This window comes from Leptonychotes weddellii, chromosome 5, assembly GCF_054177405.1.
Source record: "Leptonychotes weddellii isolate Sample4059 chromosome 5, ASM5417740v2, whole genome shotgun sequence".
In the NCBI taxonomy this organism is placed as follows: domain Eukaryota; kingdom Metazoa; phylum Chordata; class Mammalia; order Carnivora; family Phocidae; genus Leptonychotes; species Leptonychotes weddellii.
Window position 1 is genome coordinate 6,124,456 of NC_138373.1, and position 22,517 is coordinate 6,146,972.

Sequence of the window (22,517 nt, forward strand, 5' to 3'; positions counted from 1 at the left end):
CAAGATAAAAAGCTTCTGCACAGCAAAGGAAACAGTCAACAAAACGAAGAGGCAACCCACAGAATGGGAGAAGATATTTGCAAATGACACTACAGATAAAGGGCTGGTATCCAAGATCTATAAAGAACTTCTCAAACTCAACACCCAAAAAACAAATAATCAAGTCAAAAGTGGTTAGAAGACATGAACAGACACTTCTCCAAAGAAGACATACAAATGGCTAACAGACACATGAAAAAATACGTTTTATATTTAAGATATTGTCTTATGTACTTTTTTTTATTATGTTCAGTTAGCCATTGTATAGTACATCATTAGTTTTTGATGTAGTGTTCAATGATTCATTACTTATGTATAACACCCAGTGCACATCATAACACGTGCCCTCCTTACTTTTATGTTTTACATTTATAGTGTAAATCTCATACAGTTTTATGTTTTACATGTAAGTCTGTGATACATTTTGTGTTATAATTTTTTAAATTTTATTTATATTTAAATTCAATTAATTAACATATTGTTATTATAGTGTTTTATTAGTTTCAGAGGTAGAGTTTAGTGATTCATCAGTTGCATAGAACACCCAGCGCTCAATACATCAAGTGCCTTCCTTAATGCCCAACATCCAATTACCCCATCCCTCCACCCACCTCCCCTCCAGCAACCCTCAGTTTGTTTCCTATAGTTAAGAGTCCTGTTAATTATGAGGAGTGAAGATCTTTGTTTTTGGTCTGTGGATGTCTAATTGCTCCAGCACCATTTGTGGAAAGGCTATACTTCCTCCATTGAATTGCTTTTGTACCAGTATCAAAATTGAGTTGGACCTACTTATGAGTGTCTGTTTCTCATTCTCTGTTCTATTCATTGATCTCTGTAATCTCCCTCCACGAATGCCAGGCTCTCTTGATTACTGTAACCATATAGTAAGTCTTAGCATCATTGTGTTAACTATTCTAGCTCCTTTGCCTTTCTATACAAATTTAGAATCAGCTTATCTGTATTTACAAACAATTTGCTGAGATTTTGATAAGAACTGATTTAAACCCATAGATCAGTTTGGGGGAAATCTGTATCTTTAAGACCTATCTTTCAAAGCATGGATGCAGTATGTTCATTCATTTATTTAGGTTTTCTTTGATTCTTTTCACCAACATTTAGTTCTCCGCGTAGAAATCTCATACATATCTTGTTAAATGAGCACCTAAAGTATTTCACCTTCTTTGAGTGATTATGATTGTTACTGTGTTTTTAGTGTGTTTTGACATATTCATTGTTATATAGAAGTGTGGTTGATTTTTGTGTGTTGATCTTGTTTTCTACAAATAGCTTAGCTCATTTATTAGATGCAGAGGTGTTCTTTTTTATGTTCCTTAGGATTTTCTACATTGACAATTATGTCACCTGAAATAGGATCACTACGATTTTTATCTTCCCAATCTGTATACCTTTTTTTCTTTGTTTTGCCTGTTGCGCTAGCTAGGATTTCTAGTAAGATGTTAAATAAGAGTTGTGAGAGTGGACATTTTATCTTGTTCCTGATCTTAGGGGAAAGCATTCAGTCTTTCACCAATTAAAATTTTTTTTGTTTATTTATTACAACTAAAAGTGTATATTTTTAAGGTGCACTATGTGATGTTGTAATGTATGTGTATATACATTTTGAAATGATGAACACAAATGAATTAACATAACCATTACCACCCAGAGTTACCTTTACTCTGGTGTGTGTGGTAAGAATATGTAAGATCTACTTTTTTAGCAAATTCAAGTATACAGTTCAGTATTAACTATAATGCAGTACATTTAGTCTTCAGATCTTATTCATCTTATAATCAGAAGTTTGTACCATTTGATTAACATCTGCCCTTCACCCCCCTCTCTAGGTTCTCATAACTATCATTCTACCCTCCATTACTGAGCTTGATTTTATTTTTAGATTTCACTTATAAGTGAGATCATGCAGTATCTACCTGTCCTTTTGTGCCTGGTTAAGTTGACTTAGCATGTTGTCGTCCAGGTTTATCCATGTTTTTTGGAGAGCACAGGATTTCTTTCTTTTTAAGGCTGAATGATATTCCATTTTCTTTATGCATTCATCTGTCCACTTACATTAAAGTATATAATGATAGGTAAGGATTTACTATTGCATTTCATTAGTCCAAGTTTTTCGTAGATCACTTGTTCCTTCTTCCTGTCTTCCCTTGTGATTTCATGGTTTGTTTGTTTTTTAGGCAGGAATGCTTTCATTCCTTTATCTTTGTCTTTTCCATATCTACTCTAGGTTTTTGCTTTTCAGTTACCAGGAGGCTTACATAAAACTTTTTATTTTTATTTTTTTTAAAAGAATTTATTTATTTATTTGACAGAGAGAGACACAGCGAGAGAGGGAACACAAGCAGGGGGAGTGGGAGAGGGAGAAGCAGGCCTCCCGCGGAGCAAGGAGCCCAGGACCCTGGGATCGTGACCTGAGCCGAAGGCAGACGCTTAATGACTGAGCCACCCAGGTGCCCCAAAACGTTTTATAGTCTTATAAATATAGCAGTCTATTTTAAGCTCATAAGAACTTAACTTTGTTCTCATTCAAAACCTCAGTGCTTTTACTCCCCCTCCATTTTATGTATTTGAACTCACAATTTACATATATTGTGTATCCATAAACAATTCTTATAGGTATTTTTAATTGTTTTATCTTTTATCCTTTACACTTGAGTTATAAGTGATTTGTATATCACCATTACAATATTACTGTATGCTGAATTTGAGTATATATTTACATTTACCAGTGAGTTTTGTACTTTCATATGATTTCGTGTTAGTAGTAAGTGTCCTCGCTTTTCACCTTGAAGAACTCCCTTTAGTATTTCTTGTAAGGCAGCTTTAGTGGTGATGAAATTTTCCACTTGTGTTTGTCTGGAAATGTCTTTCTCTCTCCCTCATTACTTGCTTTTCCAGGTAAATTATTTGTGGTTGCAAATGTTTGCTTTTTGTTTTTTTTGTTTCTTTACCACTTCGAATATATTATCCACTCTCTTTTGGCTTTCAAGATTGCTGCTGGTAAAGCCACTGAATAGCCTTGTAGGTGTTCCCTTGTATGGGACGAGTTCCTTTTTTCTTGCTGCTTTCAAGATTCTCTTTGATTTTTGAGTTTTATTATAAAGTGTCTTGGTGAAGTCTTTTTGGGATTCAATTTGATTGGGGACCTTTAACTTCATATCCCAAGATTTCCATATATTTCCCTAGGTTTGGGAAGTTTTCAGCCATTGTTCCTTTAAGTAAGCATTCTGCCCACTTCTCTTTTGTCCTACTAGGACTCCCCTAATGTGAATATTGTTTCACTTGATGGTGTCCTGTAAGTCCTGTAGGCCTTTTTCCCCTGTTCTTTTCATTTTTTTCCTGACTCTGAGTGCATAATTTCAAATGCAGAGCAGTGTGGTTGGCTCAGGCAGTTGGAGACCACAACATCAGCAACTGCATGGTCCATGGGAGCAAGAGCTGTGGGGGGTTCATTGTGGCTGTGTTGCTATTTGGGTCTTCAGTAGCACCTCCAGACATAGCGTGACTGTGGCAGGCAGAGTGGTGGCCAGAGTTGGTGCTATGCACACATTCCTCTGTGGGCACTGAATGGAGGCACCTGCCCCAAATGAGGGCTAGGCCCAGTAGCAGGGGCCAAGGACAAATGGGGGCACATAGGTAGCATTGAGTGACCGGGCTGTCTCTGTGCACTCACGTGGCTTCAGGGCTAGCCGCTGTTGCATGCATGGCATTGGGGCTTATGACCGGAGTTCAGCCTGGCAAAATACAGGGTTTAGCTGTGGACGCATGTGGCAGTGCAGTCCAATGACAGGAGTCAGGCCTGGCCTCAAGCACCTGAGAAGCTGCTGGGACCTGGGCTGGTGTTGTATATATGACCAGTCACAGAGGCCAGGGCTGGCTTCTGGTGCAATTTCCAGGGCTCGGGGTGCTGATGGTGGCCCTGGCTGAGGCACGTCCAGTAGGGGTAAAAGGAGCAGAGCTGGACTCAGGCAGCTGGAGCCTGCAAATGTGAAAACCTGGGGGACTATCAGCAGCAAAATCTTAGAGGGTGCACGGTGCTGTACCCGCTGTTGGTTCCTCAGCAGCTAAGGCTGCTAGGGTCTTCTGCAGAGCAGGACACAGAGAAACATGGTCACTCCTGCCACTTGACTGATACTGGTAGTCTGGCCCTTCTTTGTTCCTAGCTGTGTCTAGATGTGCCACCCATGCCAGTCTCTGGGTGGGGTGAAACCAAAGTGGGTCATTTGTACCGTGCCTTGAAGGGTGGGGCTAATGGTCGCTCATCCTTCTGCCCATCATCCAGGAAGGGAAACTATCTCAGGTCAGAGGGTGTCCTCTTGGTGCTGAGCAGTGCTGGTCTGGGGCATGGGGTGATGCAGGCAAAACGAAGCTAATCTCCCTACTTTTCTTGTACAGTTATTCTCAAGAGTTTTGCTCCACTGTGTTGTCAAAACTTCTTAAATGGACTCCTAAGCTCTTGGTCCTATTTTTGTTTGTGGATAGCTGTCTAATTGTTGTTCTTTGTAGGGTGACAGAAGCTGGACTGTCCTGTTCCATCATCCTGGTGATATCACATCAGTCTTTCCTCACTGAGGTGATGTTAGGTGTAGGGTTTTTAGATGCTCTTTACTAAGTTGAGAAAGTTCCTTCTGTTCCTTGTTTGTGAGTTTTTAATCATGAATGCATATTGGAGATACCCATTTTAAAACAAAATATAGTTTTGGAAGATGGAAGAAAGATTCAAGCTAGTTAGCTTGATAGGCCAGTCCCAAGCTGAGAAATAGAATGATCTCTCTTTCCTTCTGTCCCTTTGGGGAAATACTGGGGGAAAAGATTTCCATGTAACTGTACCATTTCTTCACAGTAACAAATAGATTCCTAATGTTTTTAATCTTAAGTATTATTTTTAAAAAAAATCACCATATCAAGACAGGTGTTTTTCCAGATGCTCATGCTGTACATATATGTAAAGACTGAACTGCTCTGAGGCAACATGCAGTTTGCCAGGCTATCTGGCTACCTTCCACCATTCCAATTCTATTCTGCACAGCTTAGGAGAATGTATTAGGTGTTAATTGTGTGTATTCCCCTGAAGGTGTAGCTTCCCTACCAAATTATTTCATACATATTTACATTGAAAAGGAGATTGGAATATAAAGGCTGGAAAGCATATCAGGTGGCCGGATGCCTCCTTCAGCCTTGCAGGAAGCTAGGCATTTGGGATAAATATCTATTGAGCATCTAGCATATGGCCTGCTACTAAGTAGGCAGCCACTAAATATTTGTTGAGTAATTCATACCTATTTAACACATTTTCCACAAACTTTGAGACCTGCAAAACTTATGTAGGGCAAAATGTGTTTTTCTTTGACTCTAGTTTCTTGGTCCAGTGGGATTTATGAAAAATTCCATTGCTCTGTCTGAGGATGAAGAATGGAAGAGAATACGAACATTGCTGTCTCCAGCCTTCACCAGTGGAAAGATGAAAGAGGTAAGAAAGAAGAGGATTTCAATTAAAAAGTTAAGGAATACATCTGGGGCCAGGTAAAAAAATAGGAACATATTCCATTTCTAGGGAGTAGTCTGCTATATTTGGCTTCCTAAAAATGGTCTTTTCTCTTCCTGTCCTAGAAAAGACGTAAGATTTGTCATTAAATGTCCCTTACTCTGACTGACTTATTTCACTCTAGCTCCATCCACATTGTTGCAAATAGCCAGATTTCATTCTTTTTGAAGGCTGAATAATATTCCATTTTGTATATATGCCACATTCCTTTTTTTTTTTTTTTTAGGATCTCACTCATCTGTGGAATTTAAGAAAGAAAACAGATAAACATATGGGAAGAGGGGAAAGGGAATAAAAAAAAAAAGGAGAGAGGGAAACAAGCCATAACTGACTCTTAATGACAGAGAACAGACTGAGGGTTGATGGAGGGAGGTGGCTGGGAGATGGGCTAGATGGGTGATAGTTACTAAAAAGGGTACTTGTTGTGATGAGCACTGGATGTTGTATGAAAGTGATGAATCACTGAATTCTACTCCAGAAACCAATATTGCACTACATATTAAGTAACACAATTTAAATTAAAAAAAAAATGTCCCTTAATGCTCCATGCTTGTGAAAGCCAGGTCATTCTAGCACTTGATTTCCCAATTTAACTTCAGGTGGTGTTGTATTTTGTGTGTAGATGTTCTCCATCATTGGCCAGTATGGAGATGTGTTGGTGAGGAACCTGAGGAAGGAGGCAGAGAAAGGCAAACCTATCAACTTGAAAGAGTAAGTAGGAGTGCAGCTGCTGGGATTCCAACTCTGTCACAACACTTCCTAGCTGCTGCCACAGAGCCCAGTTCCCACTATTGAGTTGCTGTAGTGAAGCAGCTGAAGTAGGTGTGTGGTGTTCCAACGCCAGTGGGCCAGCCAAGAAGAGGTAGCTCACCTAAAAAGGCAGGGCAGCCAGGAGAGAGGATCTATCGGCTCCTGCTTACAGGAGCGAGGAATAAATTATCTACTTAATTGTGACTTTGGTTATTCTGGAAGACCAAAATACATTCTTGAGAAGAAGAAACAGAATTGTACCAAAGTTTTTGAGGGTAGAATGTACGCAATGGTGGGAGGGGAGGGTACTTGGTACAAATTGGCAGGCACTGGGTGGGGCAGGAAAGTTACAAGGTAGAATGGGAACAACTTAAAAACTTTCATGATTTTTTGTAGATATTCGCAAAATGTGAAATATTAACTTTTACTACCACTTTTCCTTCCTTCAATCTCAAAAGAGCAAAAGTCCTACACAGGGTATGGGTAGGCTGACCATGTCATTTATTGTCTAAATTTGGGAATTTTTTAATCATGCAGGAATAACAAGTGTACACTGGGTTGTCCTGTGAAAACTAGGGGCATATGGGGCGCCTGGGTGGCTCAGTCGTTAAGCGTCTGCCTTCGGCTCAGGTCATGATCCCAGGGTCCTGGGATCGAGTCCCACATCGGGCTCCCTGCTCAGCGGGAAGCCTGCTTCTCCCTCTCCCAATCCCCCTGCTGTGTTCCTGCTCTCGCTGTCTCTCTCTCTGTCAAATAAATAAATAAAATCTTTAAAAAAAAGAAAACTAGGGGCATATGATAACTTAGTTATGGGCTTCCATGAATCAATTTTGGAGCAATGTACTATTTTTTTTTTCTGAGAACATTCTTAGTTCTTACATTTTCCAGAAATGAGTGAGTCCGAAGGACAATCTCAGATCACTGGAGTTGAGACAGAGTGGGTCTTTCAGGAGCCTTAGCAGGGGTGTAGAGAAGAAGGGATGGTGTTCCTGGCAGCACAGAACAGGGTGTTGGTGTTCTGTCATGTGCTGAAGAGGAATCAGCTCTGAGCATAGATACTGTGGTGAGAGAAAATCCAGATCAGTTTCACCTTTCTTGACTCCCTGAGAAAGGGTTAATTATTCCACTCTTGGTCCTGCTCGGACACAGTGCTTATCTACCTTCTATTGCCTATATTCAAAAGATACTACTGAAATTTGTCACACTTTGGGTCTCTATCCCTCCATAACTGAGCTCCTTGAACTCAGAAGTGTGTCTAATTTGCCGTAGTGTCCCCATCACCCTAGCACAGGGCCAGCTGTATCACTGGCACCTCATGAGCACCTCGGGAGTGAGTGTGATGGCATAGAGACTCTTCAGATGATGCAGCAGGTGGTTCTGAAAGTGTGGCTCTTGTCTTGCCTGGGCATGAGTATCTACATGCACTTCTTGCTGCATGTGCTGGATAAGGATAGTAAAGAGGTGCTGGTTTTAATTATCCATGTCTTTGTTTCTCTCATAGCATCTTTGGGGCCTACAGCATGGATGTGATTACCAGCACATCATTTGGAGTGAACACTGATTCCCTCAACAACCCACAGGATCCCTTTGTGGAAAATGCCAAGAAGCTCTTCAGATTTGAGTTCTTTGATCCACTTTTGTTCTTAATAGGTATGTACACTATTGTTTTTTCTTTTCTCTTTCTCTTCCCTTCCTTTTTTTCCTTCCTTCCTCCCTCCCTTCCTTCACTTTTTCCTTTCTTTCTACAACAGCTTTATTGTGCTATAATTCACTTACTATATATGTTACCCATTTAGAATGTAAAATTCAATGGTTTTTATGGCCTCAGTGTCTATCAACAAATGAATGTAGAAAATGTGTATACACACAGATACACACACACACACACATACATATATATATTCATACACACACAATGAAATCTAGTCAGCCATAAAAGGAAGGGGATCCTGTATTTGTGACAACATGGATGGAACTTGAGGGCATTATGCTAAGAGAAATAAGTTAGAGGAAGACAAATACTGTATGATCTTACTTCCATATGGAATCAATCCCCCCCAAAACCAACTTTATACAAAAACAAGAGCAGATTTGTGGTTACTAGAGACAGGAGTTGGGGGGTGGGAATTGAATGAAGGTGATGAAAAGGTACAAAGTTTCAGTTATAAAATAAACAAGTACTGGCTTGTAATATATAACAGGATGACTATAGTTAACACTGCTGTATGATGTGTTTGAAAGTTGCTAAGAGAGTAGATCCCAGAAGTTCTCATCACAAGGATTAAAAAATTTTGTTTTTGTAAATACATGAGATGATGGACATCTTACTGTGGTAATTATCTCTTGATATATGTATGTCAAAGCATTATTCAGTACACCTTAACTTGTACAATACTGTATGTTTGTAAACTCAAACTGAAAAAAAAAATGGTTTTGGTGCATTCAGAAATACTTGCAACCATTACTATAGTCAATTGTTAGACCATTGTTGTCAACTCAGAAATCTGTACTTTTTTGCTATCACTGCCCACTTTCCTTAGTCCTAAGCGACCAGTAATCTACTTTCTGTCTTAATAGATTTGCCTCTTCTGGACTCTTCATACAGATGGAACCATAGAACATCTGATCTTTGTGGCTGCCTTCCTTCATTTAGCATAATGTTTTCAAGATTCATCCTTGTTGTAGCATGCATCAGTATTTTCTTTTTATGGCCAAAAATATTCCATTATATGGACATACTGCATTTTATTTATCTTTTCATCATTTGATGGACATTTGGGTTGTTTCCCACTTTTGGCTATTGTGAATATTGCTGCTATTAACATTCATGTACAAGTTTTTGTTTGAATACCTGTTTTCAAGTCTCTTGGGTATGTACTCGGGGTTGGAATTGCTAAGGTATGTAGTAATTCTGTGTTTAAGTTAATAAGGAACTGCCAAACTGTTTTCCATAATAGCTACACCATTTTACTTTCCCAGTAGTAAAGTATGAAGGTTCCGATTTCTCCCCATCCCTTCCAACACTTGGTCAACCCTTTTCTGTCTTCTTTTTTTTTTTAAAGATTTTATTTATTTATTTGCGAGAGAGAATGAGAGACAGAGAGCACGAGAGGGAGGAGGGTCAGAGGGAGAAGCAGACTCCCCACTGAGCAGGGAGCCCGATGCGGGACTCGATCCTGGGACTCCAGGATCATGACCTGAGCCGAAGGCAGTCGCTTAAACGACTGAGCCACCCAGGCACCCCCTTTTCTGTCTTCTTAATGATGGCCACCTTAATGGATGTGAAGAGTATCCCATTGTGGTTTTGTTTTGCATTTTCTAATGGCTAGTGAGGTTGAACCACTTTTTATATGTTCGTTGGCCAATTTTGGTGTCATATCTAAGAATTCATTGCCAAATCTGAGGTCATGAACATTTACCCCTGAGTTTTCTTCTAAGAATTTGTAGTTTTAGCTCTCATATTTGGGTCTTTGATTCCTTTTGAGTTTATTTTTGTATGAGGTAAGAGTTCAGCTTCATTCCTTTGCATGTGACTATCCTTTTGTCTCAGCACTATTTTTTGAAAAGACTGTTTTTCTCCATTGAATGGTCTTAGAAACCTTCTCAAAATTCCATTGACCATAAACACATGGGTATCTTTTTGGAGTCTAAATTCAATTCTACTGATCTGTATTCCTATCTCTATGCCAGTATCACATTGCCTTGATCATTATAGCTTTGTGGTAAGTTTTGAAACTGAAGTTGGAGTTCTACAACATTATTCTTCTTATTTTTCAAGATTGTTTTTGGTTGTTCTGGGTCCCTTACAATTACATATGAATTTTAAATTTAGAATACAACTTTCTACAAAGTAGCCAGCTAGGATTCTGGTACAGAATGCATTAATCTGTAGATCAGTTCAGGGAGTGTTGCCGTCTTGACCATGTTAAGGTTTCTGATCCATGAACATGTGATGTTTCTCCATTTACATATCATCTGTAATTTTTTTCAACGATGTTTGTAGTCTCCAGAACATAAGTTTTGCACTTCTTTTGTGAAAGTTATCCCTAAGTATTTTATTGTTCTTGATGTTACTCTAAATGGAGTTTTATTCTTAATTTCACTGTGGATTGTTTATTGCAGGATATAGACATACAATTGATTTTGTATGTGGATCTTGTATCCTGAAACCCTGCTAAGCTTTAGTAGTTCTAAAGATTTTTAGTTCATTCCTTCGGATTTTCTATATACAATGTCATGTTATCTGACAATACAGCTGGTTTTACTTCTTTATTTCTTTTTTTCTTTATTTCTTATATGAATGTCTTTTATTGTTTTTCTTGCCTACTTCCCCAGCTAGAACCTCTAGTACAATGTTGAATAAAAGTGGCAATAGAGACATCCTTGGTTTATTTTTAATCTTAGGTGAAAATGTTCAGTCTGTCACTGTTAAGTATGGTTTTAGCTATGAGCTTTTCATAGATGCCCTTTAACAGATTGAGAATATTCCTTTCTATTCCTAGTTTGATGAGTGTAATTATTGCAAAAGGGTATTGCATTTTTATCAAATACTTTTCCACATTACTGAGATGATTATGTTGTTTTTGTTTTTTATTCTGTTGATATAGTGTATTACACAAACACATTGCTGGGATAAATCCTTCTTGGTTATGGTGTATCCTTCTTTTGATACGTTGCTGGGTTCAGTTTGCTAGTATTTTGTTGAGGATTTGTGCATCCATGTTGTGAGATACGTTGGTCCATAGTTTTCTTTTGCTATGATATCTTTGTCTGCTTTTAGTATCTGGATAATACCGCCCTCTTAGAATATGTCTGGAAATATTACATCCTCTTCTGTTTTGGGAAGAATTTGTTCACAATTGATGTTGATTCTACTTTCAATATTTGGTAGAGTTCACCTATGAAATCATCTTGAGTTGAGCTTCTTTTTTAGGATAGTTTCTTCACTACTAACTGAATTTTTTACTTGTCTTTAAGATTGTCTACTTTTTAGGTCAGTTTCCTGTTTGTGTCTCTCTGGGAATTTTTCTGTTTTGTCTAAGTTACCTAATTTATTGGCATGCTCTTGATAGTATTATGATGAGATATCACCATATTATTATGAGATACCACCTCACACCAGTCAGAATGGCTAAAATTAACAAATCAGGAAATAACAAATGTTGGCGAGGATGTGGAGAAAGGGGAATCCTCTTACACTGTTGGTGGGAATGCAAGCTGGTACAGACACTCCGGAAAACAGTATGGAGGTTCCTCAAGAAGTCGAAAATAGAGCTACCCTATGACCCAGCAATTGCACTACTAGGTATTTACCCAAAGGATACAAAACAGGGCACCTGCACCCCAGTGTTCATAGCAACAATGTCCACAATGTCCAAACTGTGGAAAGAGTTGAGATGATGTCCACTGACAGATGAATGGATAAAGAAACACACACACATACACATACACACACACACACACACACACACACACTGGAATATTACCTAGCCATCAAAAAGGATGAATACTTACCATTTACATCGACATGGATGGAACTGGAGGGTATTATGCTGAGCAAAATAAGTCAGTCACAGAAAGACAATTATATGGTTTCACGCATATGTGGAATATAAGGAACAGCACAGAGGATCATAGAAGGGAGGGAAAACTGAATGGGAAGTCATCAGAGAGGGAGAAAAACCATGAGAGACCCTTATCCATAAGGAAACAAACTGAGGGTTGCTGGAGGGAAAGGGGTGGTGGGATGGGGTAATTGGGTGAAGGGCATTAAGGGGGACATGTGATGTAATGAGCACTGGGTGTTATATGCCATTGATGAATCACTGAACTCTACTTCTGAAACTAATAATACACTATATGTTAATTAATTGAATTTAAATAAAATAAAATTTTTAAAAATGAAAAAACCTTTTCAATGTCAGTACAAATCTCCCCTTTTATTTCAAATGATAGAATTTGAATCTTCTCATGGGCACTTACTGCATGGAGCACTGGGTGTTATACGCAAACAATGAACCATGGAACACTACATCAAAAACTAATGATGTATTGTATGGTGACTAACATAACATAATTTTTAAAAATTATAAAAAGAAAAAAGAATTTGAATCTTCTCTCCTTTTCTCTTGATCATCTAGTTAAAGGTCTTTTAAGAGATCAGCCTTGGTTTAATTGATTTTTTTCTATTGTTTTTCTTCATTTCATGAGTTTCTGCTCTTGTCTCCATTATTTGCTTCCATCTGGTTGCTTAATGTGCAGTTTGGTCTTGTTAGTCCAGCATGTTTAAGATGGAAAGTTAGGGGGCGCCTGGGTGGCTCAGTTGGTTAAGCGACTGCCTTCGGCTCAGGTCATGATCCTGGAGTCCCGGGATCGAGTCCTGCATCGGGCTCCCTGCTCGGCAGGGAGTCTGCTTCTCCCTCTGACCCTCCTCCCTCTCATGCTCTCTGTCTCTCATTCTCTCTCTCGCAAATAAATAAAATCTTAAAAAAAAGATGGAAAGTTAGGTCATTGATTTGAGATCTTGGTTCATTTGAATGCAGACACTTATGGCAATATTTCTCTCTGGTGACTGCTTTTGCTATATCCCATTAGTTTTGGTATATCATGTCTTCCTTTTTATCAGTCTCCAAGTAATTCCTAGTGCCCTTTTGATTTCTTCTTTGAACCATTGCTATATAGGAGTGTATTGTTTAATTTCCCCATATTTGTGAATTTCCTAATGTTCTTTGTGTTCTTGATTTCTAATTTTATTCCATTGTGGTTGAAGGGCATACTGTGTATTATTTGCATCCTAACAACAATTTCTTAAATGACAGTTAATTAAAGTAGCATATTATGGTCTGGTTTATCCAAAAAGGCTCTGGTCCAAAAGATAAAAGGCTAAGAGGTCCAGGAATGTCCTCCTGTTCCTTTGGTCACTCCAGAGATGTCCAAGAGGCCACTGATTTCACTGCTGTAGTGGTGGCCCTTATGTATGACTTGCTGTGTCTTAGTCCTTGGCTTGAAAGTTGGAGGAAAGGTCATAGAGGGAATGACTCCTGGTTTGAAAGACTCCTGTTCTTTTACTCTTCTAATTGGTAGAGCAAATTATTATTGCTCCAAGTAAATTTTGCATTTTCACTGTGCTTTCCATTGTTCTTTTTCCTTACAGTACTCTTTCCATTCCTTACCCCAGTTTTTGAAATACTAAATATCTGTGTGTTTCCGAAGAGTGTTACTGATTTTTTCACAAAATCTGTAAAAAGGATGACGGAATGTCGCCTCAAAGATGAGCAAAAGGTAAATCCGTTGATGGTTACATGCAGTTTTTCACTTTTTGATAATTGAGCTGTATACATCTGATGTGTGCACTTCTATATATTTTTTAAGGTAGGTAGAGAACTGTAGTATTCAGATCAGGAGAGTTCTATCATTTTGGACAGAATGAAGAAGGTGGAGGTTAGGGAAGGAGATAAGAAAATGAACCAGAGAGACAACATTTAAAATTTAGTAGTAAGCATGGCAATTAGTATGTCACTGCATAAAATTTGGTGAGAGAAAAACTACCAATTTCCCTCAATAGATTGTCAAAGGATAAAAATCACTATGTAAAAATCATTCTCCAGGTAGTATAATTTTGCCAGAGATCCCTTCAATTCCAAGCCTTTACTTTACATATTCTCCAGTGAGGGTCCTATCAGACGCCTGGTGTTTAGTCTGTGTTAAATTTGAGCCTGTCATAGTCTGGAGTGGGCAGGAGACTGCAATAGGGCTAAGCCTGCTTTGCCTTCCTGAGGCCTGGCAGCCAGCACAAGGACGTGTGTAGGACAGAGATACAGGGCTGGGTACCCCAGGATGACACTGAAGATTCTGCAGAGTTCTGGGAGAGTGGGGCATTAGAAGATGCTGACACAGAAGCTGCCCATGGATTCTGCAGAGGTCAGGGGATTGGTCTATGTGGCCATTCATTAAGAATTAAAGTTTGAGGAAAAAAGGGTTGAAGTCAGGGACTTTCTCCTGAGTTAGCAGGCACGACAGGAGAGGGAGCATGCAACTCTTTGGCCAAGAAGCTGTGTTCAAAAGCCAGACAAGCTGAAGATCAGAGAGGGCAAGGACCAAAAATCAGTTGGACATGATGGCTGGATTCCTATCAGGGAAACATCCTGCTCTGCAAGTTTCATAACTGGATGTTTTTGTTCACTGATGACTCAGGCAACACCATTCAGACTTCTGGCCACAAAGGAGCTATATTCTCAGGAAAAAAGTTAGGTACTGCATCCCTGATTTATTTCTGACTTCACAAGTGACATTTTATCATTGAAACTTCTCTTTCTACTTCCAGCACCGATTGGATTTTCTCCAACTGATGATTAACTCCCAGAATTCTAAAGAAACAGACACCCATAAAGGTAAGCAAGGAGACTTCAGAGGGCCACAATGCGGAGGTTCAGAGGCAGGGGATGGTTCTGAGATGCAGAGGAAGATTTTTAGCAGATGGGATTTCTGCAAATTGAAGAAAGACACATGTTCAGCTACAAATGGTAGCCAGAACCACTTTCCAGAAGCATGCAGCCACAACTTTGTTCAGTACTTGAAGGGCAGCCCTAAACAAGGCAGTCAGTGGTCTGTGGATCACCTACATCAGAACTTCTGGGGAGCTTGCTTCCAATGTCAATTCTCTGGTCAAATCAGACCCTCTGAATCGGAACCTCTACCTGGAAATTTGCATCAAGTCTTCATCACATCAGGAGGCACTTGGCCCCAGTGTTGGTGACCTTCACCTGGAACATTTGGTTGAACTTGTGTTCACTGGCTTAATGTACCATAAAGTTTTATTTTTCGTTTTGTAATTAAGAAGTAACTGGTGTAAGATTCCTCTGCGACTGTGTAAATACTGTGTTTTTCTTCAAATATTCATCTACTACTTTTATTGTCCATGGATGGTATTTAACTGAAACCATTATTACTATAATGGCTTCAAAATGGTGACTTTCTAATTCCATCAATTCTTCTACATTTATGGGAGATAGTCCATTATAAGGGAGCTTTACATTCTCTCATTAATTTATTTATGTCAATATGATCTCATATATTGCTAACTTAGTCTCTTAAATCATTCTTTTTTTTTTATGTTATGTTAGTCACCATACAGTACATCATTAGTTTTTGATGTAGTGTTCCATGATTCATTGTTTGCGTATACTTTTTATAGCAGTTTTAGGTTCACAGCAATATTGAGTGAAAGGCACAGAGATTTCCAATATTCCCCACCTACACAAAGCCACCCCCACTTTCAAAATCCCTCCCCATGTGGTAGTTTTGTTACAATCAGTGTACATACAATGACACATTATTACCATTTAAGTCCAGAGTTTAAATTAGGATTTATTCTTGATGTAGTTATTTCTATGGGTTTTGACAAATGTATAATGGTGTATATCCACCACTATAGTACATAGAGTCTCCTGTATCCTTTCCACAAATTATTTTATGACCACTTCCTTGCTTCTGACATAAGATATTCCAGGTCTCCCTTCTATTTCCTCTGATGAGCCTTGAAATCAGCCATTACTTCAAGGAGTTCTGTTTCCTTTTAGTGAGAATGGTATTTAGAAACGAAACTCTGGGATGCCTGGGTTGAGCATCTGACTCTTGGTTTCGACAAAGGTCATGATCTCATGGGTCTTGGGGTCAAGCCCCACATCCAGCTTTGTGCTCAGCAGGGAATCTGCTTGGAGATTCGCTCCCTCTGTCCCTACCCCCACTGGCATGCTTTCTCTAAAATGAATTTTTACAAAAAAAGAAACCAAAACCTGGGATCTAGGAGTGCTCGTTGCAGTTAGGGTTGCTTTTTTTCTAGATCCTCTCAGTGGGCCTGGCTAATCACATCAAATATTTACACAGAACTGATAAACCTAAATATTTCTTTATAGCTCCATAACCAATGGTGTAGACATCGTCTCTGTCTCCCAAATAAAAGCCTTGATTTATAGTTTCTTTCAATGACAGAAACATTCCCATCATGGTTAACTTCAACCTGTCAAGGTTTAACAGCCATCTCACAAAATTCCTATATATTTAACAACTGATTCCAGAGAAAAAGGACAGCCTTACTCCATTATATCACTAAAATATATCTATACCTATGTACACGTCTACCTCTATCTATCTGTGTTTGGTTCAAGAAATTTTTGTGATGTGATCTGCCCTGTTCTATAGTGACCACTGCACACATGTGGCTATTAAGCACTTGACATGTGGTTAGTGCCACTGAAGAGCTGAATCTTATATTGTATTTAATGTAATAAATTAAAATTTATATTTAAATAGCCACATCTGGCAAATGGCTACCATATTGAACAGTACAGATCTAAACTTTGAATGTCACTGGGTCCATGCTAAAGGAGGAAATGTTGGGTAGTTGAATTTATCCACAGTGAGGTCACTGAAAGTATCACTTGAAAATCTGAAATTTGTAGACCTTTCTTACACTTATGCTGTATTGTTTCTAGTTGTGAATTACATGTCTGTTTGCAGGTACCTTGTTCATTTCAGTGCTCCAAGTATCTAAAGGTCCTAATCCAGTTCCAATCAAATAGATTAGAGCCTGGGTATGCTTATTTTCTGTCAGGAGAAAATCAAAGAGAGGCCAATTTATATTCAGGGTGGAGCCATTTGCTAAGGAAGGTGACATTCAGGATATGATTGAATGAGCATTGCTATATCCACTCACTGGATTCTGTTTGTCTATATTTCATGCTGGCCAGTCCCCTTCTGCTGACGCACTTTCTTATGCTCTTTTAATGACATTAATTACCCTAGTATCAGTCTCCCCTCTTCTAGCTTCCTGTCTGTGTTATAGTTTCTGTACATATCTGAGATCATCCACTTGAAGAGTAGTGCCCCAGGTCTTCTCTTACTAGATACTTAGTAATAGAAGGTATAATCCACACATCTCATCACATTTTGTGAAAGCTCAGATTTTGATTCCATAGTTCTAGGATGAAGTTTGAGATTCTGCATTTCTAATAAGCTCCCAGACGCTGTAGGTGCTGCTGGTCCATGGACCACACATTGAACAAGAGTTTATCTGGAGCCAAATATTGTTCTCTTAAGTTCCGCCAAAATGTTTAGATAAAAGATCATTGAATTTTCCTGACAATTAAGCCTTAGCATTGCAAACTCTCTCAAAAAAAAAAATTAAGCTGTGGAAGAATGTAAATTTTTCCTGGGGAAGAATACTAGCCTGTGTTACTTGTACTTTTAGGACTCTTCAGGGACAGACTGGTAACACTGTGTATGTGAGACAGAAATGCCATCTCCTGAAATGACCCACCCGTGTTGGTGGGGAGGGTGGCATAAGCAGGAGCAGATGGCCAAAAATAGTATAGATCTTGGGAATAAGCAGATCAACACAACTTTTGCCTCTTTCTGGCTCTGTAGGTTAGACATCAGACTACAAACCACTCCTTGTCTGATTCTGAATTGCTTTTACATATTTTCCCCAAGGGATTTAGGAGTTTCATTTGGATTTCTTGTCATCTAAACTGTGATGTTTTGCATTCACCAGCTTTAGCTAAAATGTCTTTTTTCTCCTCTCAGCTCTGTCTGATCTGGAGCTCGTGGCCCAATCTATGACCTTTCTTTTTGCTGGCTACGAGCCCACTAGCACTGCTCTTTCCTTCTTTGCATATGCATTGGCCACTCACCCTGATGTCCAGCAGAAACTGCAGGAGGAGATTGATGCGACTTTCCCCAATCAGGTGAGCAGGTCATACCTGAGGACAAAGGTCAGGATGAGCTCTGTTATGCCTTAGTAACAGATTAGTCCTCAAATCTAGTGGGTTTACATAGCAAAACTTTACTTCTGACTCACATCCGCATGTCCAAGATGGGTATTAGTTGAGGATGGGAGTCTCTGCTCTACATACATATTCGGTGATACAGGGTAAAATGGCTCTGCTTTCTTATACCTGCATTATCTAGAATGTGAGGACTTTATGTTGGCCAGGGAATAAAGAACTAGAATGTTGCTCACTTGCTTTTCCAGTATTTGGCCCCGAACTGACATACAGCTCTTCAGATCATACCCCATTTGCAAAGTAGTTTCCCCTAAGTTCAGGTGGGCTGGGAACGATGGGGGCCCACATGGATCCTGGTGAGTAGTGAGTGTCTCTGCCACATACCCTATGAAGGGTCGACTCTAATTATCTCAGTGTAACAAGTCAGAAACTGAACTACAGAGACATAACTTTCTTTCACTATCACATACCTAGTGGTGAAAAAGCCAAGCTATGAACCAGGATGCCTGGATCCTGATGGAACTCGTAATCTCTACGGTGTTGGCTCTTAAATATAACACCAAGTGATAGACACAATTGCCCACAGTTTTCAGACCTGCGCAAACTGGAATTCTCTGCTTATGAAAACACCTGGCCTCTGGGGCTGGAGTGGCTTATTTGGTTTATTGTTAACCTTGAAGCAACAACTATGAGACCCTTCCAGCAACAGAGGGTGGGGTTAAGGATAGGGTTCTTATTCCCTTTACCTCTTTCCCTAGAACTGAAATTGTGTACCATGGTACCATCTAATCTTAATCTTATTTTCTTATATTTGTGTTAGAGAAGAACTAGTTTCTCCCCAAATTATTTATAGAATTTTTACATAATATAGTGCCTCTCTCCAAACTTTATATATATCATTGAAAACTAGGAAGCAGGATATTTCAACTAGAAGACTTTACGTGGAATAGAGGATTTTTTTCTGTTGCCTTTTCTCTTTCCTTGGTACAGATGTGTGGGCCCTCTTTTGAAAGGAAACAGTGACTTCAGCTTATTCCAAGTAAGAGTAAGGGTTATAGGCTTTTAGTCACTTTTGTTTATACAAGGAAGAATAACCACTACATGGTGGTGAGAGGGATTTCAGGCCCTGTTTAGGGGGTTGTCCCAGCAGTCTCCCCTTGTGACATGTGTCACTACTCTGCACATGTCATTGGGCCACTGAGCAGGTCAAAGGACATGGTAGAGATTAAAATGCACTTAAATGCTAAGATCCTTTACCGAAATAAATGACTGAAGTGATTCCTGACACTTCCGTAGTAGTGCTGAGAATGAGTTGAAATTGATCCCAATGTATCAAAATCTGTTTCCTTCCAGGCCCTGCCCACTTACAATGACCTTGTACAGATGGAGTATCTGGACATGGTGTTGAATGAAAGTCTCAGATTATACCCAGTCACTGGTAGACTTGAGAGGATATGTAAGAAAGATGTGGAAATCCGTGGTGTGTTCATTCCCAAAGGGACAGTGGTGATGGTGCCGGTCTTTACTCTTCACCGAGACCTGGATCTCTGGCCAGAGCCTGAGGAGTTCCGTCCTGAAAGGTACAGGGAACCCTGGAAAGGGGACCCCACCCTCATGTTGAAGGATATTCTGATATTTCCTTAGTATAGATGACAAGCATGTGGTTGTACAATTACTTACTTGGATATCTTTTTGCTCTTAGAAGTTTTTTTCTTATTACAAAATTATCATTCCTTGTTGTCAATATTTTATACACTATTGACTAAAAATAAAGAAAATTATAGTCATCTACAGACCCAATATGTTAAGATTATCAATAATGTCATGTATCTCCTTATGGACATTTTTCTGTGTATATATAACTAAAAATTAGAATGGTATTATAATTTTTGGTTTTGAACTGCTTACTTAATGTAACATTAGACTACAAACAACATGCTATATTTCTGTGTGTGATTATATGTATATGACTTATTTTTTTTAACTTATCATCTTTCAGTAAATAGGTCTTTTTTCCTTTTAAGTTTTTCTGTCCTCTCTAGCTCTCTGAATTCACCCCCTAGCCCCCACATTCCATGTTTGTAAACCTTGGCCACCGTTTCTGTTAGCCTTAGCATGAGAGCAGATGCTGTGGACCTGAGTCCTCATCCCTGGCAGAAGGAGCAGCCTCAGGAGGACAGGAGCACACAAAGGTCCCATGCTATATGTGGCTGCAGTCCTGTACGAGCTCCCACCTCTGTTGGTATCTGGGGTTCATCATAAGAAAGTCATCTGCTCTCTAGCCATCTGAGACATCCTCCTTAGAGGGGTCTTGAGCTTTCTCTTCCGGGAATTCAGAGCAGAGTCTGGCTTTGGGCAAAGCCTGAATTCTGCAAAGAGTTGGTGCTTTCCTGTTTATTGTATTGGTGAACAAAATTTGGAGTGAACTTTTCAGAGATCTAGACTTCTAGCCCCTGACTCTAAGCTCCCTTATGGCAGAGGCCTTATCTTGTTGAATGGTGTCCCTAGTGCTAGAATCACATTTACGCATAGTACTTGCTGAAAGAAGTCAGAATTGACCAAGTAGTCCATTTTTTGGACCAGGAGTCCTGGTGGTTCCCACAAGCTCAGCAGTTCCCAGGCCTATAGCTTCTTCAACAGAAACCAGAGACCATTCCCGGTACTTCTCTGTGATTCATTCAGTCATGAGAGGAAGTGCTTATCTATGTGTGTCAGGGACTGGGCCAGGGAGTAAGAAATCCACATGTTAAAAATGGCTGTTATGGAGAATTTCTGACACATCACAAGCCCCCAAAAGTGTCCTGTGTAGTTCTGGTGAGAATCCCAAACATGTAGCCCTTACGGTTTTTATGTTTCACTAATGTATTCCCAACTTGTATTGTGGAACCAGGTTCAGTAAGAAGAACAAGGACAGCATAAATCCTTATATATACCTACCTTTTGGAACTGGACCCCGAAACTGCATTGGAATGAGGTTTGCGATCATGAACATGAAACTTGCCCTGGTCAGAGTCCTGCAGAACTTCTCCTTCAAACCTTGTAAAGAAACACAGGTCAGAGAGATTACTTTCTGCATAAATAGTGTTTTATTGCTTTTTTCAAACTAAGAGATAAGTAATGGATATGTGTGTTGGGGGGGCTCATTTATCCTTAATAATTTGTTCTATCAGCCAAGAGAATCTATTTGGAGTCATGTGTGACCATTCTTCAGCTCTTGAGTGCCATGTCTGTGGCTTATGACCACTCAACCATGAGGGTAGGTAGTCAGTTAGTTAGCTTGACATGATTAACACAGACCTTTGAACTTGAGCAATGTTTTAAATTTCTTTCAAGTCCACTGAAAGGGAGGAAACATGTTGTGCATAGTCTTGACGTGCAGTGATTATCATGACATGACTTTTGAAGGATGCTCTTCTCCACCACAACTTACAGAAGCTCTCATGACCATGGTTCTCAACCCGTTTGTACATTAGAATCAGTGGGTTCTTTTGAAAATCCTGACTGAAGAACACCTGGGACACACAGAGGGGAGATTATTCCCTCTTCTAGGAGTGCGTCCCTGAGAGGCAGTGTTCACAGAGATGCCTCTCCAGGAACAAATGAGCTGGCTGGCACCTTTTACTCCCCCGCCCCTCAGCACAAACACAGAGTCACCTGTAGGAGGCAGCACACTGCCTATACTGGCTGCCTAACTTGCTTACACCAAGCCCCACCTCCCTGTGCTCTGGTGGGACTGCCCTTCTCAGTCAGGCTTGCCTCCCAGCATAGCAGACCCCTTCCCCAGAAGACTAGCACAAACCCCTCCCCACACCATGTCTCCTGACCAGAGAGTTCTACAGGCCTCAGTTCTGGTGAAGGTGGTGTCAGGTCTCATTTCATAAGCAGACCAGAGCACACCTAGTTAAAACTCGCCACATTCAGGCCAGGGACCAAACATTGCCCACAGCAAGCAAGGAGAGCCTCTGCAGACAACTGGCCTGAAGGATAGAGCAGCCAAAACACAACAGCAGAGCACATGCACCACACACCAATGACTCTGTGAAGCTCCAGGCCCTGGGTGCTACATGACCTCAATTCATAAAGCCATTACTTTCAGGAGCAGGAGACATAACTGGCTTTTCTAACACAGAGAAGAAGGCAGAGACTTAGACAAAATACCAAGATGGAGGAATTTATCCCAAATGAAAGATCAAGATAAGGCCACAGCCAGAGATTTAAGCAAAACAGATATAAGTAACAGGCCTAATGGAGAATTTAAAGCAACAATCATAAGAAAACTCACTGGGCTTGAGAAAAGAATAGAGACATCAGTGAGACCCTTACCACAGAGATAAAAAAGTTAAAAAAGAATCAATCAGAGATGAAGAATGCAATAAATATGATTG

General features: G+C 39.7%; 1 protein-coding gene across 2 annotated transcripts in view; it reads left to right on the forward strand.

Moving 5' to 3' along the window:
• Nucleotides 1-22,517, forward strand: part of LOC102745213 (cytochrome P450 3A12-like) — a 40,753-nt gene that overhangs the window by 11,153 nt on the left and 7,083 nt on the right. For both annotated transcript variants that reach the window (XM_081819373.1, XM_081819374.1), the window contains 8 exons: nucleotides 5,411-5,524; nucleotides 6,222-6,310; nucleotides 7,851-7,999; nucleotides 13,503-13,630; nucleotides 14,673-14,739; nucleotides 17,933-18,093; nucleotides 19,486-19,712; nucleotides 21,023-21,185. In XM_081819373.1, the coding sequence (XP_081675499.1) occupies nucleotides 5,411-5,524; nucleotides 6,222-6,310; nucleotides 7,851-7,999; nucleotides 13,503-13,630; nucleotides 14,673-14,739; nucleotides 17,933-18,093; nucleotides 19,486-19,712; nucleotides 21,023-21,185 (1,098 nt within the window). The remainder of the gene's footprint in view (nucleotides 1-5,410; nucleotides 5,525-6,221; nucleotides 6,311-7,850; nucleotides 8,000-13,502; nucleotides 13,631-14,672; nucleotides 14,740-17,932; nucleotides 18,094-19,485; nucleotides 19,713-21,022; nucleotides 21,186-22,517) is intronic.